Source organism: Mus musculus, chromosome 14 (genome assembly GCF_000001635.26).
Source record: "Mus musculus strain C57BL/6J chromosome 14, GRCm38.p6 C57BL/6J".
Lineage (NCBI taxonomy): Eukaryota > Metazoa > Chordata > Mammalia > Rodentia > Muridae > Mus > Mus musculus.
In genome coordinates this window covers 21,983,698-22,002,126 of record NC_000080.6, presented here as the reverse complement: position 1 = coordinate 22,002,126, position 18,429 = coordinate 21,983,698, and the positions used below count along the sequence as shown (strand labels likewise).

The 18,429-nt window shown below is 50.0% G+C and overlaps 1 protein-coding gene and 1 long non-coding RNA gene across 4 annotated transcripts; one reads left to right on the top strand and one right to left on the bottom strand.

Moving 5' to 3' along the window:
- Nucleotides 1–3,556: 3,556 nt before the first annotated feature.
- A330001L22Rik lies at nt 3,557–12,652 on the bottom strand. Of its 2 annotated transcripts, none has more exons than XR_001781181.2 (2): nt 8,003–12,652; nt 3,557–4,571 (listed from the first exon to the last, which is right to left on the bottom strand). It is a non-coding gene; the product is annotated as an RIKEN cDNA A330001L22 gene (long non-coding RNA). The 2 variants fall into 2 exon arrangements; XR_874396.3 differs by lacking the exon at nt 3,557–4,571 and adding an exon at nt 5,581–7,328.
- On the top strand, nt 12,526–18,168 carry Zfp503 (zinc finger protein 503). Of its 2 annotated transcripts, NM_145459.3 has the most exons (3): nt 12,526–13,102; nt 13,843–14,923; nt 15,611–18,165. In NM_145459.3, the coding sequence occupies exons 2-3, from the start codon at nt 14,594–14,596 to the stop codon at nt 17,237–17,239; spliced, it is 1,959 nt and encodes a 652-aa protein (NP_663434.2). In that variant the 5' UTR covers nt 12,526–13,102; nt 13,843–14,593; the 3' UTR covers nt 17,240–18,165. The 2 variants fall into 2 exon arrangements, with proteins under 2 accessions (NP_663434.2, XP_030103607.1); XM_030247747.1 differs by lacking the exon at nt 12,526–13,102 and having other exon boundaries at nt 13,445–14,923; nt 15,611–18,168.
- The last annotated feature ends 261 nt before the right edge of the window (nt 18,169–18,429 follow it).

Here is an 18,429-nt window from a genome sequence, read left to right as displayed (position 1 = left end):
CCATGTCTGCCCAACTCAATTCTTCAACGAATTAGAAAGGGCAATCTGCAAATTCATCTGGAATAACAAAAAACCTAGGATAGCAAAAAACTCTTCTCAAGGATAAAAGAACCTCTGGTGGAATCACCATGCCTGACTTAAAGCTGTACTACAGAGCAATTGTGATAAAAACTGCATGGTACTGGTATAGAGACAGAAAAGTAGAAAAATGAAATAGAATTGAAGACCCAGAAATGAACCCACACACCTATGGTCACTTGATCTTTGACAAGGGAGCTAAAACCATCCAGTGGGAAAAAGACAGCATTTTCAACAAATGGTGCTGGCACTACTGGCGGTTCACATGTAGAATAAATCGAATTGATCCATTTCTATCTCCTTGTACTAAGGTCAAGTATAAGTGGATTAAGGAACTCCACATAAAACCAGAGACACTGAAACTTATAGAGGAGAAAGTGGGGGAAAGCCTCAAAGATATGGGCACAGGGGAAAAATTCCTGAATAGAACAGCAATGGCTTGTACTGTAAGATCAAGAATTGACAAATAGGACCTCATAAAATTGCAAAGCTTCTGCAAGGCAAAAGACACCATCAATAAGATAAAAGGCCACCAACAAATTGGGAAAGGATCTTTACCTATCCTAAATCAGATAGGGGACTAATATCCAATATATATAAAGAACTCAAGAAGGTGGACTCCAGAAAATCAAATAGCCCCGTTAAAAAATGGGGCTCAGAGCTAAACAAAGAATTCTCACCAGAGGAATACCAAATGGCTGAGAAGCACCTGAAAAAATGTTCAGCATCCTTAATCATCAGGGAAATGCAAATCAAAACAACCCTGAGATTCTACCTCATACCTGTCAGAATGGCTGAGATAAAAAATTCAGGTGACAGCAGATGCTGGAGAGGATGTGGAGAAAGAGGAACACTCCTCCATTGTTGGTGGGATTGCAAGCTTGTACAACCACTCTGGAAATCAGTCTGACAGTTCCTCAGAAAATTGGACATAGTACTACCGGAGGATCCTGAAATACCTCTCCTGGGCATATATCCAGAAGATGTTCCAACTGATAAGAAGGACACATGCTCCACTATGTTCATAGCAGCCTTATTTATAATAGCCAGAAGCTGGAAAGAACCCAGATGCCCCTCAACAGAGGAATGGACACAGAAAATGTGGTATATTTACACAATGGAATACTACTCAGCTATTAAAAAGAATGAATTTATGAAATTCCTAGGCAAATGGATGGACCTGGAGGGCATCATCCTGAGTGAGGTAACCCAATCACAAAAGAACTCACATGATGCGTACTCACTGATAAGTGGATATTAGCCCAGAAACTTAGAATACCCAAGATATAAGATACAATTTGTAAAACACATGAAACTCAAGAAGAACAAAGACCAAAGTGTGGATACTTTGCCCCTTCTTAGAACTGGGAACAAAACACCCATGGAAGGAGTTACAGAGACAAAGTTTGGAGCTGAGACAAAAGAATAGACCATCTAGAGACTGCCATGCCTGGGGATTCATCCCATAATCAGCCTCCAAACGCTGACACCATTGCATACACCAGCAAGATTTTGCTGAAAGGACACTGATATAGCTGTCTCTTGTGAGGCTATGCCGGGGCCTAGCAAACAAGGAAGTGGATGCTCACAGTCAGCTAATTGGAGGATCACAGGACCCCCAATGTAGGAGCTAGAGAAAGTAACCAAGGAGCTGGGGGATCTGCAACCCTATAGGTGGAACAACAATATGAACTAACCAGTACCCCCCGGAGCTCGTGTCTCTAGCTGCATATGTATCAGAAGATGGCCTAGTCGGCCATCAGTGGAAAGAGAGGCCCCTTGCTCTTGAAAACTTTATATGCCTCAGTACAGGGGAACACCAGGGCCAAGAAGTGGGAGCGTGTGGGGTGTGGGTGGGGGAGGGTGTGGGGGACTTTTGGGATAGCATTGGAAATGTAAATGAAATAAATACCTAATTTAAAAAAAAAGAGTTGCCATGTCTGTTCACAGCAGTGAAACCCTAAGACAGTTAACAAGATATTTTTCTGAAAATATTAAAAACTCTCCATTTCACTGGCTAAAGTAGAGACTTTCTTCCCCTGAGGAAGATTTTGGGGGGAACCCTGAAGATGGCTTCATGTCCCAGTCACAGCAGTACTGAGGCTCGCTTTGCTGTTCACTTAGACTTTTCCTTGTGGTCATGGTGGCTACTGCTCTAGATGTTTGGTTCAAGTTCACGGGAGAAGAGAGAACGGAGAGTGAGAGACAGACCAGAGCATTTGCGACATCACCATGGAGGATGTCATAAGTGTATGTCACAACATTCCTCTTCTGCTTGGCCACATGATCCCCATTTACCACAAGATGGTCTCATGGCCATCTCTAGCTGCAAAGATGGCTGGGAAAGAAGACAGGAGAGTTATGATTGTTCTACACTGATCTTAACCTACTTCCTGGACCTGACACATCATTACATTGCTGAGGAGAAGAAAAGAGGAAGACAACAGCATAGCTAGCAACAGACTTGGTCATTGCAGGATTAGAAGTTGGTTGAGAATGGGGACAAGGGCCATCTCAGGAAGTGGGGCAGAGGTAGAAAAATATACTGACTGGATGGTGATGGTGCATACCTTTAATCCTAGTACTTAGGAGGCAAAGACATGGGGAATCTCTGAGTTCAAGGCCAGCCTGGCCAACAGAGTGAGTGAGATCCAGGACAGTCAAGTGTACACAGAAAATCCCTGTCTCAAAAAAAGGAAGAGGAGGAGGAAGGGAAGGAAGAAGAGGAAGAGGATGAAGAAGAGGAGGAGGAGGAGGAAAGGAAGGAAAGAAAGAGAGAGGGGGAGGGAGGAAGGGAAGAAGGAAGGAAGGAAGGAAGGAAGGAAGGAAGGAAGGAAGGAAGGAAGGAAGGAAGGAAAGAAGGCAGGCAGGCAGGCAGGCAAAAAGAAAAGAAAAACACATGACATGTAGTGAGAACAAAGAAATTTAATTTGGTTTTTGTATAGACTATTGTAATTTGGTACTCTGTACTACAAAAATAAAATCACTGGTTGCAATAATACAGGCACAAAATTTTATTAATTAAAGAAACATGGTAGCGGGGTGGGAGGAGGTATGGAATGTGGAACAGTTAGAGGGTGGACCAGGAAAGGAGAATAAAATCTGGAGTGTAAAAAAATAAAAAAATAAAAAGATAATAAAAGACAATAAAAAAAGAAACATGATAGCAATCTATTTGTGCATTGATGGTAGAATGGTTGAATAAACATGCATATATATATATATATATATATATATATATATATATATATGCATGGCTGGAGAGATGGCTCAGCAGTTAAGAGCACTGACTGCTCTTCCAGAGGAACTGGGTTCAAATCCCAACACCCACATGCCAGCTCATAACTGTTTGTAACTCCAAGATCTGACACCCTCACACAGACATACATGCAGGCAAAATGCTGATGCATGTAAAATGGAAATAAATAAATAAAAATTAACATTAAAGAAGTAGCTTAAAATAATACATACATTTATATGTATTTATATTTTTTATATATCATTGTGAAGTTTTAAAACAAGTTAGCCAGCACTGGAGAACCTAACTGAGTTACATGGAGAAACCATGTCTTAAAGAAAGTAAAGGGGAGTCAGGGTAGACAGTGAGATGCTTGCTGCTAAGCCTGAAGACCTGTGCTCAGTCACCAAAACTCACATGGTAAAAGGAACGAATTTATTACTAAAAGTTGTCCTCTAGCCCCTATATAGGTGCTGTAGCATGTGCATGCATGAGTGTATAGCACACACACACACACACACACACACACACACACACACACAAACAGATAAATGTATCTTTTAAAGTAATGGCTGGGCTGTAGCTCATGGGGTAAGGTACTTAGATAGAATGTTCAAGGACTCTGAGTATGATCCCAGAACCTGAACACACACACACACCCACACACAACATCATCATCAAAAAGTACACTCAAAACTAGCTAGCACTGGAAACCAACCTCAGGAAACTAAGTGGGAAATGGAGAGGAGGTGGGGTGATCTTTTTATTTTTTTCTTTCTTTTTATATTTTTGAAATTTTCCTGGCTGATATGAACATACATAACTTTGGTGTGCAACTCTAAGCTTTCTATAAGTAGTCTAAAACCGAATTATTTTCTGAAGAGTTAAATGTTATGCATGGACAACAGGGAATCACTGAGGGCTTCTGATCAAGGGAATGATGTAGTCAAGGAAACTAGCCAGGCAGGTATGACAGATGGATCAGAAGAGCAAGAGTCTGAGATAGGCAGGAGAATGAGCCAGCTATCATAGCAGCAAAGAACTGACAGAGATTACTAAATGTGAAGAGGGCCAAAAGAAAGAGGGCCACCAGGATGGGCAGCTCATCCAGGAGAGTCTTAAACCCTTGATGTGTTTGCCTGAACTGGGAGGAATGGTCATGAGGAGAGGCAAGTTTCCTCCTTCATCCTGTCAATCAGCACACCTTCCACTCTGAACGTCCAAGTAAGGTGTTGCTCCTCTTCAACTCCTCCAGCTTTCTTGAAAAAAAAAAAAAGATTTATTTATTTTATGTGTATGAGTATACTATTGCTTTCTTCAGACACACCAGAAGAGGGCATCGGATCCCATTACAGATGGTTGTGGGCCACCATGTGGTTGCTGGGAATTGAACTCAGAACCTCTGGAAAAGCAGTCAGTGCTCTTAACCACTGAGCCATCTCTCCAGCCCCTCAAGCTTCTATTTAATTGACATTTACAACATAAAAATCAACATAGTCATATTTCTCATGAGATTTGTGTATTATTTCCCCTCTCTAAACTGAGAACGTCCTAGGATCTGAGAAGACTTCATGGTGCCCCTTCCAAAGTGCAGTGAGCCTAAGATGTAATTATCCACACAATCGACATCATTGAGTTTATTTATCTTCATCCCTTGGAAGAAAGGGCTCTGTCCTTGGAGTTTACCATCCCAGGGAGAAGACAAACTCTCCACAGAACATCCTGTTACAGCTGAGGTTACAGGGTACGCATGAGGTGGCCTCTACTTGACGCTCTAGGAAAGGGAAGGGGAGTCAGATGGAGAGAACAGGACAGAAGGCATCAGCAAAGCCCTTGGGGTGGGAAGTAGCCTGGCCTATTGGAGCAATCAAAAGAAAGCCAGGGATAGTGGGAACTCTGGGTGAGTGGGAGCAAGAGGCTAAGACCCCGGGAAGCCAGATCAGATCAGCCATGAGAAACAGGTCCATAGTGGTGCTAAGAACCACTAGAAACCACACATGTTTTTAAAAGAGAAAGAAGCCCTCAGCTTCCAGACACAGCTTTGTTGTTATCATTGTTGTTGTTGTTTGGGATTTTTGTTATTGTTGCTTGGTTTTGTTGTTGTTAATCCAGTTTCACCAGGTCTCAGGTGCTGAGATTACAGGAACAGACCACACCTACTTTGTGGTGAGTGCTGGGAACTGAGCTCAGGGCTTCTGTGTGTCTGTCCCCAGTCTTTGCTTTACTCAACCACCACTCCTACCCCCAGAGAGCTCTCTGGCCCTCCTGGCTGAGACTTCCGGGGAGAAACCAGGATGCTCAATGGTCAGCTTTCCCAGGAGGCCACTCCAGTGACACCTCTCAAATCCTCTATACAATTCAGTGCTCCTCTCAGCTCCACATGCATCCAGTTAGCAGGGCAAACATCCCAGACTTCAGAAGTCTTGCCCCAGGATCTGAAGAGAAAGGAAGGGATGTGAGGAAGGCAAGGCCGATATCTCCTCTCTGTGCTCAATTTATCTCTAAAACAGGATATTCACAGCAACTGTCTTAGAGGGTTGCTTTGAGGGCATAATTCACACAGAATTCTTTTATAGTACAGACACAAAACAATCTATCAAAAAGTGTTAGTGTTTTGTCCTTTGTTTTTCATCTTTGTTTTGTTTCCCCATCCACAGACTTCTTGCTCTAATTTGGACAACTGATTACACATGAATGGTCACTTCCTTTAAATGAGATGTAGATTTATTTAATGACATGCAGTTGCATAAAAGTACTTAATGTGGAAAAAACAGTTTTGTTCCTACTGAAAGATGAGACCCCGGAGGCACTGGTTGTACTCCCACCTATTCTACAGAACCTATGGTTGAATACCAGAGAAAGCGTGGAGGACTCTGCACCAGGTGAGTCCACCAAAGGACGGAAGTTTGGATAAATCTTGGGGGTGGGGGGTGGACTCTACCTGGGGCCTAGGCTCTTGATAGTAGGTCCTTCTGTTCTCAGGATGTAAAAAGAAAGTAAAGGCAGGTAGGAAAAGGGAGCTGCCACTGCCTTCAGGCTTTGGACTGGTACTGAAGAAACTCTCAGCTATGAAGACTGAATTGTAGGAGGCGGGTCGACGCGGCAGAGGGCGGAGCCCACGTCAGCCCTCAGCCCCACCCCAGCGGAAGTGCTGCTGGCCCTGGGCCCGCCCACCCCTGGGTCTCCCTCCCGCGCTCAATTCAGCTCCTAGAGCGACTTAAACCTGCACCCCAGCTTCGGGTCTAGAAGGAGGATCCTGGCTCGGAACAACTGGCTGCTCTCTGACCCTCCCACTTTCCCGCCCTCCCCATCCTTTCTCGGTTATCCGCGGGGCCGCTGGCGCCGCTGAGAAGCTCACAGGTAAAGTGTGGGCAAGTAAGGGCGCAGGTGTAGGTGCCTCCAGGGAAAGATTGACTTGGAGAGAGGTAGAGACTGTGTTGATCCTGCAGTGGTGGGGGAGAGAGAACGCGGAGCCCCGGAATGGTGCTGGAGCTGGGCAGATAGAAGGGGCGGGACTGAAGCCCTTCAGCTTGGGGACCGGATCATTTGTGTCCCCGCGTCTTGAGCAGTCTCCATTGTGCCTGGAAGCTGTTGAACTGAATAGATGGGGTGGGAGATGGAGCGGTGACAACTGAGGATTTTCCCCCACCCACTCTGCGTGGTGACTGCGTACTGACAGCTGCCCCACCGGGTGCGCACACTCCCATGTTTGCAGAATGAAAATCAATAAAATCGATGTACTGGCAAAGAACACGAAACACGATGGGTTGTTATTATTACTTGTGTTTGTTAAACTCTTCCTTTTTTAAACTTCTTCCTTGGAAAATGTGGCTTCAGCTTCAAAGAAGGTTACAAATTATCTTTTGGTTCCCCCCCCCCCCAAGATTAGGAAACTTGCACTTGGTCCCAAGCCGAGCGGACCTCCTCAGGAGGCCTAGCAACGTCGTCAGCGGGAGCGAAGTCCCAGGGCTTGCTCAGCTTCCAGACACAGCTTTTCTCCGCGCCCCATCATCTGCATTTTAGGGAGATGAATCCCCTCCATTTACCGGTCTCCAGTTTACCACTCCCACGCCCCAGGGGCCCCGCGCCTCCTCCCCTCCCCCCATCCCACCCCACTCCCGCTCTCCCGGTCGCTTTAAATAATGATATTTGCATGCAAGGAACGATTCATAAATATGTCAGGGCCGGTGAAATATAGGCAACATTTCAAACTTTCTATTTAAAAAACATGAATTATGGCTGCGAAAAATGTGTTCCCATTTAAAGGCGATACGAAGTATTTGGTGTCTCGTCCCCGGGCCCATCCATCATGCAGACAATAAAGAGAGTTTTTCGCCCTGACACTCGGGATTTATGGGCGCCCTTCTCTGCCCTCATCACTCACCCACTACGGCCAGCCTGGGGACAGGCCCGGCGGAGAGACTGGCAACCGCCCCCCGCCTGAGTCCAAGCGCTCAGTTTGCACCTTTGCTAGAACCCCAAATCCACGAATCTCCAAGGGAAGCGCCTCGAGTTAGGGGATCTAGAAGGGTCTGGGCAACCACGTGTGCGTGGGATCCACACACTCATCCTCCCGAAGCAAGCTTTCCTCCCGGGCTGAGGCCGAAACGGCCCTGTGAGTGCCCTCTTCAGAAGTCGGGGCTCAGAGCTGGAAGTTTGCTGCGCAGGTGGCCCCAGATAACTTACACGCTAGCTGGAAGTTAGGACACAGAGCTAGGCCAGGGACTGCTCGGATTAACTTCTAACCACTCTTCCCCGCAGAAGGTGATCTGGACTCAAATTTTCTCAAGCTGGATCAGGCAGAGTACTCTGAGCAAGGCTCTGTACAAAGCTACTTCTCCTTTACCACCCGGTGCGAACTGTAGACACCCATGCTGGGCGTCGGCAGCAGACCGGAGGTGGGCACTAAGGAGTAACAGAAATAAGGAAGAGGGTGCCTTCAATTTGCCTCTGGCCAAGCTAGGCCACCAGGTCCCCTCCCTCGTGTGCTCACACTAACTTTGGCCTCCCAAAGCCACCTCTAATTCTCTGGAGAAAACTTGCTTGAAGCAAAGTTCAGACTCTGCTGTGGAATTTGCTTTCAGTTTTCGCTGGGGGCGGACTCTAGAAACCCTGTAGGTTTCTAAAGCTTGAGCTACTAGGCCATGAAACCTTGGGCACCAAGAGAACAGTAGGGCTGAAACCACTACCTCCTAGGCATGGGGAGTCATCTCGCGCCTGCAACTGAGCCTAGGCTCACCGGTACATGCCACCCGGGAGACATTTTCAGTTGGATGCCTGCTGGTTGGACTTACTCAGTTTAATATGACACCAACGAAGGCCAGAGATATCCTCTCAATCCTAAAAATGACAAGATTGAATTTATTGCAGAGCCATGTGTAAGCTTTATCCATGTGAAGGTAAAATTATACAAACATCTCAGTGCTCAGTACCAACACCATTTATTGCTTCTGGTTTCAAGGGCACATAAGTCTGGAAATTGATGCCTATAGGATAAAAATACATATTCTTACATTCTAAATGGGTGCACATATAATTAAATTGGGAAAATTATAAAGCAAGGGTTGGTTTGGTTTTGTCCTTACTTGTGATGTATTTTTTTTACATTCCTTGCTTGAGTGTTATCGGGGCCCAAGCTAGAACTTATGTCTAATAATCACCTAGTGAATATTTCCTACAGCCAGAGCTGAATAGAGCTCTGTCTATAGCTCTTTAGGTATCTGCAGTACAGTGGAGGTGACATAAATAAATGCATAAGAAATCCAGGTAGGCAGATAACTGAGCCACCGTGCATCATTCAATATATATATATGTATGCGTGTGTATACACACATATATATTACATTATATTATATATATATATATACATACATGCATATGTAAATATACCGTATTTCTGAGTTTAGAAATAAATTATTTTCATAAGACTGGAAAGTAAGTACGAACTGAGGGACTTTGAGGGGGCTTGTGTGGGGATCCCTAGTCCTGCAGCCCAGGGCACCAAGCAGTCTGAAATAGGTCTTGTTGGATAGTCCCAGCCTTCAATCCCAGCAAAACAGCTGCCAGCTGGGGATGTTTAGTGTGGATGTTCAACTGCACAGCACCTTTGGGGCGCTTATGGATGGCGACCCCAGACAGTGTCTTAGAGAAGATCTGGCATTTAAATTAGTAGGCCCTGGATCCCTCCAACCACCCTTTCACCTCAGACACTTCAGCCAGCTCCCAGTCCTGGCTTAGTCCGGTTCTGGCAGTGGCCACTTGGGTCTGAGCTTAGACCAAAGCATATCATAGAAAGGTGGTTGGTGCTCAACTCCAAGACATTACCAAACTGGGAAGCCAGAGACACCAGCAAGAAGGCCACAATTCAGAGATCTAGAAGCCAAACCCCTTCCAGTCCTTGAGGCTCTAGCTTGAGGTCATAGAAGAAATAACCTAGGTGTATTTACTAAGAAATCCTAAGCACTCCTTCATACACTAAGTGCTGAGATCCCAACGCCCGGTGAAGCTCCAAAGAGGATATTGGCCAGGTCAAGAAGGCTGGAACTGTAAAATTCCGGGGCAAGATACTGATCCCAAACAGGGGGCTTGCAACAGCCCACATATTTAGCTATCCTGCACTGGCTGAATTAATTCCCTGTCCCCCAAATACACAAAACCTTTATGAGCCTCTAAAAGTCCTAACTTGGGAAAGAAACTAGGGGGAATATTTATTTATTTGCAGGAAAAAAGAAAGAAAGAAAGAAAACCTGGGACTCGCATGCACTCCTGTGGAGAAAGAAGGAACCCGGGCCCTGAGAATGCCCTGCTCCTGAGAACAGGACTGCCATGCAGACATTTATACGTGGAGCAGGCGGGGAGGCAGGGGAGGCGGAGTAAGGCAATAAGAAATATTCCCTGACAACTCAGAAAAAGGAAAAGAGAGAGGAAATGAAGAGGGAAAGGTTCAGAGAGTTAAAAAATAAATAATATAATAATATAAAATAAAAAAACTATAATGGAAACAAAAAGAGGCAAACCCAGAAGAGTGCAGACTATGTCGGGGTCCCAGGACTAAGCCGGGCCACAAGTCTCGTCCCGCCCTAAGTCTCGCTGGTTTGAAAAGCTGTTAGGCTTGGGCGTGACCGTCATCTCAGCGGCCCCTGGGAATCTCGCGTCTAACTGTAATTTGGTGGGGAGGGAATGGGTCCAGCAGCCTCAGCTTGCTCTTTCCCTCACTCTTCCAGGAAGGATTGCTCAGCGGAACAGAACCTGGGTGCAGAGACCCCTGGGGGCCTGCTCCAGTCCAGGACTCTTAGGGCGCTCTGGGCCAGGCTTTCCAACTTGCCGGGCCTGACCTGTCAGGCGGATTATCTTCGAGGGAGATTAATAGGGGAGGCGGGCTGCAATAATAATCGTTTTGTTTGATGTGACAACTCTGATAGGCGTTGATTTACTTACAAACTGATAGGCTTTTAATTGAGCGCCTCCGCCGAGCCAGAGATGAAAGGGAAGCGGTGGTGAAAGGCGGCCCGCCTGCCCTCCGGCCTCAATACTGATTAGCCATCTCGACAGTGAATAGTTCAAGGCATTTTCAAACTTTTTTCCTCGGCTCTCTTCCCTTCCGCCTTCTTCCCTCCACCTCCTCCTCAAATATCTGCCATGCCCACACCCTTTTTTTTTTTTTTTTTTTTTTTTTAGAAAACAAATCATGTCCATTGTGTGCAAATAAAATCCGCAGGACGTCCATGCCAACCACCTCTGAGGGTTGGAAGCATTAGGCCTAGCCTGAAGTAATTAATAACAATATATCCCCCCACACCCCCTCCAACTTCCACAGCTTACTCGGCCTTCAGAGATTTGGCCTCCCTTGAGAGGTGCGCAGGCTCAGATGCTGGTGCCTCCCCAAAGCCCGGGGAACGCAGACCCCCAGGCGCCCCCGTGCGCTCCGACCTTCGGAGTTGAGTTTTAACGCGGCAGTCGGAGCTCACGGAGCCCGGCGGCGCACACCGGTGAGCGCATGTAATCTACGTGGGACGAGAGCCATTCCACGATTCTACCAGTCTTGAAGAGCTGGGGTGGCCTCCCTTGAACTGCCCAGCGCAATGAGAAAACTACTGGAATTGGAGGAAAAGAGACAAACTGAGCCTAGAAACTGAACCCCCGGAGCGAAGAGGACACCCTAGGCCCGCGCTTGCTCCTGCTCTCCTCAGTTCTGTCCACAGCGTCAACTCTCACTCTCCAGGCCTATGAAAGAGGCCAATATGGCAGGTGGCCCAAGGCCTAGCTTCCTATGCTAGGACCACAGGAGCTGACCAGAGGGTGACACCTTTAGAGCCATACAGTGGGAGACACCGGCAGGCACTAACACCCCGCAGGCTGCAAGCAGCTTCAGAGACCTTACCCGGCAGAGTTTGGGGTTGCCATTCTGCCAAAACGTAAGCTGGACTTCTTACTCCAGAGATCATTCAGGCACCTTCACAAAGGTGCCTGTGATCTTGCCATAGTCTCACAAATTTACCTTTCTCAATTGTCGCAGGAGGATCACAAACAGCCAATGTTCTTAACACACACACACACACACACACACACACACACACACACACCAGCCCCAGCCGCTCTTCTTTCCAAATTACCATTAATCGAGTTACCATCCCATTAACTTTGCCAACCTAAGGAATCAAGGAATAAAATCAAAACTCTGTGAAAGAATACTTACGAGAAAATTATATAACTCACCCCCACCCCAGAAAGTTCTCGTTATCCGCGTGGACAGAAACAGAAGGGAAGGGGGACTGGGATGGTAGGAAAGAAATAGGCTGGCAAACAGAAGGAAAAGTCCCCTGAGCGTGCCCGGTTCAGCTCAGGGTGCGCGGTGGTCCGAACCCGGTCTCCAGGCTGGGCCCCCGCCCCTGCGCAGGGCGCAGATCGGCTCCTGGCTCCCAGCTCTCCCAGCCCCACCATTTATCAAAAGGACTTGACAACAAAAGAAGAGCTCTGCGGAAAAGTGGGGGGAGGGGAAATTCAAAGTCTCCCAAGTCCCTCCGAGCAAGGGGGTGTGTCCTCTTCTCACCCCCTTCTACTTTCTACGAGTTTCTGGGAGTAACCCCGGAGCGGACGTTATGGAAGTCGCCCAGCGGCACAGGAGTGCATACGCACTGTGCACCCAGATCCAGGTACAAGTCAGCATGCACAGCGCCTCCCCTCTTCTTTCCAAACAGCCCGAGCGACGGCGCAAATCGAGGGGAACGCCGAAGTCCCGCTCCGCTTCCCTGGAAGAACCGGTTTCCACAGGCAGCCGCCCCTCCCTCTCGCGTTCCTTCCCTCTCCTCTCCCCGCATAGGTCAGTCCTGTCTGGATGGTCTACATCATGCCGTCCAGCAGCCCGATTAAGTCCCGGCTCCCAGGACTGTCGGGATGGCCAGCGGAGGGTAGTGGCGAAGGACCCGGGAGAGGAGGAGAGCGAGCCTGAGACCTGTTTGCCTATGCACATGGTCAGGCCTCTTCTCTTGAGCTATTCAACTCTCGCTACGAACACGGGTCACAGAATTAAGGAGGTTTATTCTACAAGTAACCTCCAGAACTCGGGCTATATTTGATGGCATGGCTCTTTGGAAAGAAATTCCCGAGTCTGGGGTGGGAACACTACCGAGGTCGACAACTGGACATCCTCAAGTTACATTCCCGGGAGGGATTATGCCAGAGAGGCGGGAAACCTCCGCGTTAGACGTCGCCTCCAGCGTCGTTCTTAGGTACTCAGCAGACCCGAACTGGGCGACCCGGATTGACCGAAGCACCCAAAGGTAGAAGGTGTGTCTGTCTCCACAACCCCAAGAGGGAGTGAGCACATCCCAGGCCGGTGCTCCAGACTAGGAGTCCTGGGTGCACCTGCGCACTTTACTCTCACTATTTCATTTTCCTGACTGTGGACGCCCCTTTCCCCTCTTTCTTTTTCTTACACACCCTCCACACACACAAACACACACACAGGTGCCAGGAGGCTGCTGCTCTTTCCCCCTCCTTCAGTTTCTTCTCGGTCTCTTCCTTCCTCTGTCTCACTCTAGGTCTCTCTTTTTCCCTTCAAGTCTCACCCGCCTTGTAATCAGCAACAAAAGCTGACATAAATCACGGGCAGATTGACAAGAGCTGACAAATAACTGATTGATTGCGGTCGAGGCACATTGACAATTGATGGAGGGGTGGAGATGCCCAGAGAAACAGGGGGTGCGGGGGGGGGGGAGAGTAGCAAGACGAAAGCAAGAATGGGGGGGGGGCTGAAGTGTGAAACAGGGGAAACATGTGACCCCCCGCTCAAGCCCCAATCTGAGCGTCCTTCGGTGTCACGTGACCGGGAAGGGCGGAGAGCCCGGCGCACGTCGCGAGGACGAGCAGCCACCGCCTCCGTTGCCCTTCTAGCTTCTGGTTTCTCTGCTGCTGAACCTCTGGAAATCCAAGCGGGCGGGCAGACTTTCTGCAGCATCGACTTTCCTTACCCGGGTGGCCGCGCCACGCAAAATCTTAATTTCTGAAAAGATTTTTTTTGTATACAGGCTCCCACTCATCCCTGGAGTTGACTGTTCAGCAGGTATCCACATTACCGCCTGCGTTTCTTCTCCCGAAGTCTGTTAACACTCCCTCCCTCCAAAGGTTTCAGTTTGTTTTCCTGCTGGGAAAACGAAGAACGACGAAGAGAAAAAAGAAGGAAGGCGGTAGATGACAAACGTAGAATAAATGTCCATCTCGTCCGGGTAGCGAAATCGAGGGAGGGGACAAGCCGAGGGGCGGCGAAGAGGGAGCTGCCCATTAAAACCAGCTCTGAGATTCCTGGCGGTGGCGGCGGCGCGGGACGCGTCACATCCCCTTGACCCTCCAATCACCTCGGGCTCCCATTTGATTGGAAGGCGGCAAAGGCTTTAATCTCCCCCTCGGTGCAGCTGCTTTTGAAGTGAGTTTCCTCGCCAGAGCCCGGGCTGGACAAGCAGCGACACACATCGCAGAGCGCAGCGCCGGCTCGGGGCCGGGAGAGCGCAGCGCAGGGCGCAGCCCGAGGCAGACACCGCGCACCGCGGGGACACTCCCGCAGTCTGTCCTGCTCTTCTAGCCCCATCACGGCTCCGCTGCGGGCCACCCAGGATTATTCGCTTCTGGCTCCCGGCGGCGAGAAAGCGCGCGGGGCTCCCGCGTCCGCCGCGCCAGCTCCTCCTCCAGCTGCTCCCGCTCCCCGGGCGAGCGCGCAGCCCCGAGCCCGCCCCGCGCATCTCGGAGCCCTCCCCCCGCTGCTCCCATGCGCGCGGGTGGGTCATGAGCACAGCGCCCTCGCTTTCTGCCCTAAGAAGCAGTAAGCACAGCGGCGGCGGCGGCGGCGGCGGCGGCGGCGGCGGCAGCGGCGGCGGCAGCGCGGACCCTGCCTGGACCAGCGCGCTTTCTGGAAATTGCTCCGGCCACGGCCCAGGCTCCTCCCCGGCCGGCAGCACCAAGCCTTTTGTGCACGCTGTGCCCCCCTCTGACCCCCTGCGCCAGGCTAACCGCCTGCCCATCAAGGTGCTGAAGATGCTGACGGCACGGACTGGCCACATTTTGCACCCAGAGTATTTGCAACCCCTGCCTTCCACGCCCGTCAGCCCCATCGAGGTAAGGACCTTCTCTCGGGGTCAAGCTGAGTCCCCTACCAGGGCTGCCTTCCTGTGGGGTTTCTTTCCCCCCTGGGATCTGGGGCTCTCGGAGTGGGGGTGGGGGCAGTCGAAGTGATTCAGCTCCAGGATGGGAGGAAAGGACAGTACTTCCTCAACCTTAGTCAGTAGAGAGCAACGAGATGAAATTGGGTGCAAATTCTAAGGGGCAAAGCCACACAAACTTGTCTCCTTTTTGTATTAAAGTCCCTATGTACCTAGCCCTCCCCCATCGGCCCCTAGGCGGACAAGGGCCTGTATACTGTTCCAAAGTCGCCTTCCTCAGAAGCTAGTATATTTACACAGCCTCGGAGGCGCCAACCACTCAAGCACTCACACTTTAGAATCAAGGAGTGTGTGCTGGGGAAGAGGGTACAATTCTGGATCTAAAGGGATGAAAACCAAAACATTTGCGAGAGATTGTTTCCAAATCTAAGTAGTGACTTAAAGAATTCAGGAAGGATCCTAGAGCGACCAGGGGGTTCTGGCATCTTTCCCAAGGATACGGAGTGGGGTGCCACTTAGAATTGCGCCTGGAAGTTGAAATGCTTTTCGCGGGCTGTTACGAAGGGCACTAGAACCCTAAGTGCAGGTTTCTAAAGGGTTTCTCTCTTTCTCTGTGTGAACCCCTCCCCATCTGACTCCGCAGCTGGACGCCAAGAAGAGCCCACTGGCGCTGCTGGCTCAAACATGTTCGCAGATAGGGAAGCCGGACCCTTCGCCTTCTTCCAAACTCTCCTCGGTCGCCTCCAACGGCGGCGGCGCGGGTGGTGCAGGCAACGGAGCTGGGGGCGACAAGGACGCCAAGTCGGGCCCCTTGAAGCTGAGCGACATCGGCGTGGAGGACAAGTCGAGTTTCAAGCCTTACTCCAAACCCGGTTCAGATAAGAAGGAGCCGGGAGGCGGCGGCGGAGGCGGCGGCGGCGGGGGCGGCGGCGGGGGTGTTGCTGCAGAGAAGTCAGGATTCCGGGTACCGAGCGCCACCTGCCAGCCATTTACGCCCAGGACAGGCAGTCCCAGCTCCAGCGCCTCGGCCTGTTCGCCGGGAGGCATGCTGCCCTCCGCCGGGGGTGGCCCGGAGGGCAAGGACGACAAGAAAGATCCGGAAGCTGGCGGCGGTGGCAGCAGCAAAGGCTCCGGGGGCGCCTCGGCAGACGGGGTACCCGCCGGGCTGGGGCACGGCCGGATTAGCTGCGGCGGCGGAATTAACGTGGACGTGAACCAGCACTCGGAAGGGGGTCCAGGAGGCAAGGCTCTAGGCTCGGACTGTGGCGGCTCTTCCAGCTCAAGCTCGGGTTCGGGCCCCAGCGCGCCCACCTCGTCGTCGGTTTTGGGCTCCGGTCTGGTGGCCCCGGTATCTCCCTACAAACCGGGCCAGACAGTGTTCCCTCTACCCCCTGCGGGCATGACCTACCCAGGCAGCCTGGCTGGGGCCTACGCTGGCTACCCGCCCCAGTTCTTGCCACACGGTGTGGCACTCGACCCCACTAAACCTGGCAGCCTGGTAGGGGCTCAGCTGGCAGCGGCCGCAGCCGGCTCTCTTGGCTGCAGTAAGCCAGCGGGTTCGAGTCCTCTGGCCGGGGCGTCGCCTCCATCAGTGATGACAGCTAGTTTGTGCCGGGACCCATACTGCCTCAGCTACCACTGCGCCAGCCACTTGGCCGGGGCTGCAGCCGCCAGCGCCTCGTGCGCTCATGATCCGGCCGCTGCAGCAGCAGCGCTCAAATCGGGATACCCGCTAGTATACCCCACGCACCCACTGCACGGCGTTCACTCCTCGCTGACGGCTGCGGCCGCTGCGGGCGCCACACCACCCTCCCTAGCCGGCCACCCCCTCTACCCCTACGGTTTCATGCTCCCTAACGACCCGCTCCCCCACATCTGCAACTGGGTGTCTGCTAATGGGCCGTGCGACAAGCGCTTCGCCACTTCCGAAGAGCTGCTGAGCCACTTGCGGACCCATACGGCCTTCCCAGGGACAGACAAACTGCTGTCGGGCTACCCCAGTTCTTCGTCTCTCGCCAGCGCCGCAGCAGCAGCCATGGCTTGTCACATGCACATCCCCACGTCGGGCGCACCGGGCAGCCCAGGGACTCTGGCGCTGCGCAGCCCCCACCACGCACTGGGACTCAGCAGCCGCTACCACCCGTATTCCAAGAGCCCGCTCCCCACGCCCGGTGCCCCAGTGCCGGTGCCTGCCGCCACCGGACCATACTACTCCCCTTATGCCCTCTACGGACAGAGACTGACCACTGCCTCCGCACTGGGGTATCAGTGAGGGCGGCCCAGAGGAATTTGGAAAGAGGAAGGATCTGGGGGATGGGAGGAGCGAGGGAGGGGCAGGACCCGAGCGAGGTTCCTGACACCCGCAGGGGCAGAAGACCCGGGCTACGGAAGGGAAAAGAAAGTTTAAATCTTACCTATCCACCCAACCACAGAGATCGAGAGAGCCTGGATGCGAAACTTCTCCTCCACCCCTACTCCCCCAATCAAACTTTATAAAAGTTGAAAAAAAATCATTTGACTTTTTATAGAAAAAGAAGGAAAACTAATTGAAAAAGTGTTCATCTGAGGACTTCGCCGGTGAACATTGGTATTTATTTATGTTAGCTCCAAGCGGACCCGTGGTTCAAAAGTGCATTATTTAGTTTGAGCTCCGTAGGTTAAAAGGAGGAGGGGGGGAATTAAAACTCGAGGGTAAATATGTGGAAAACAAACCCTCCGATCCCTTGTAGAGTATAAATAAAAACAAAGCCGCTACAGAATTAGGGGTCTTCTCTTTAATGTTACTTTAAAATTGCTATGATTGTATTGTGCGTTCTTATTTAATGTCTGATTGAAACTCAAATTTACATGCATGTTTGTTACAAAAAAGAAATGAAAACGACGAAACAAAATAAGTCACAATTTGTCAACTCTGATTTCAAATTGCAATTATTTTTAAGGTGTATACCATCGAAAGAGAATGGGTATTTTTTTGTATGTATTCTGGAAGAAAACAAAAAAAAAGGAAAAACAATTCTATTCCAAAACCTCATTTGCCTTATTTTGTTCTTTAAAAGGAACACTTAACTATTTTTAATTTTTAAGTCCACCCGCTGAGAAGGGGACAAGGTTTACGTCATGTGCTAAAATAATAGACAATGTATCGCTTTAAAGATTAAAATTCCGTATATTTGATGTATTAAAAGGTTTTACTTCTTATTATCTTTTTATTTTTTCCTTTTATTAAAGCGGTTTCAGCCGCTGCGGATTCCCGGGACCTCCCTAATATCTTCAGCCCAGGATCGTGGCTATGAATTTCCTACTGCTTTGTTGTGATTTTCTTGAATAGGCGAAAGCTTCAGAAGGGCTGGCCAGCTGAATGATTGGCCTTAGGGGAAAATGTTTTTTTCAAGAAAGAATTCCAATGTGGAAAGATAGTAGCCTTAGCTAATTGCTCATTTCGTTTTTATTTAAATCTCTGGG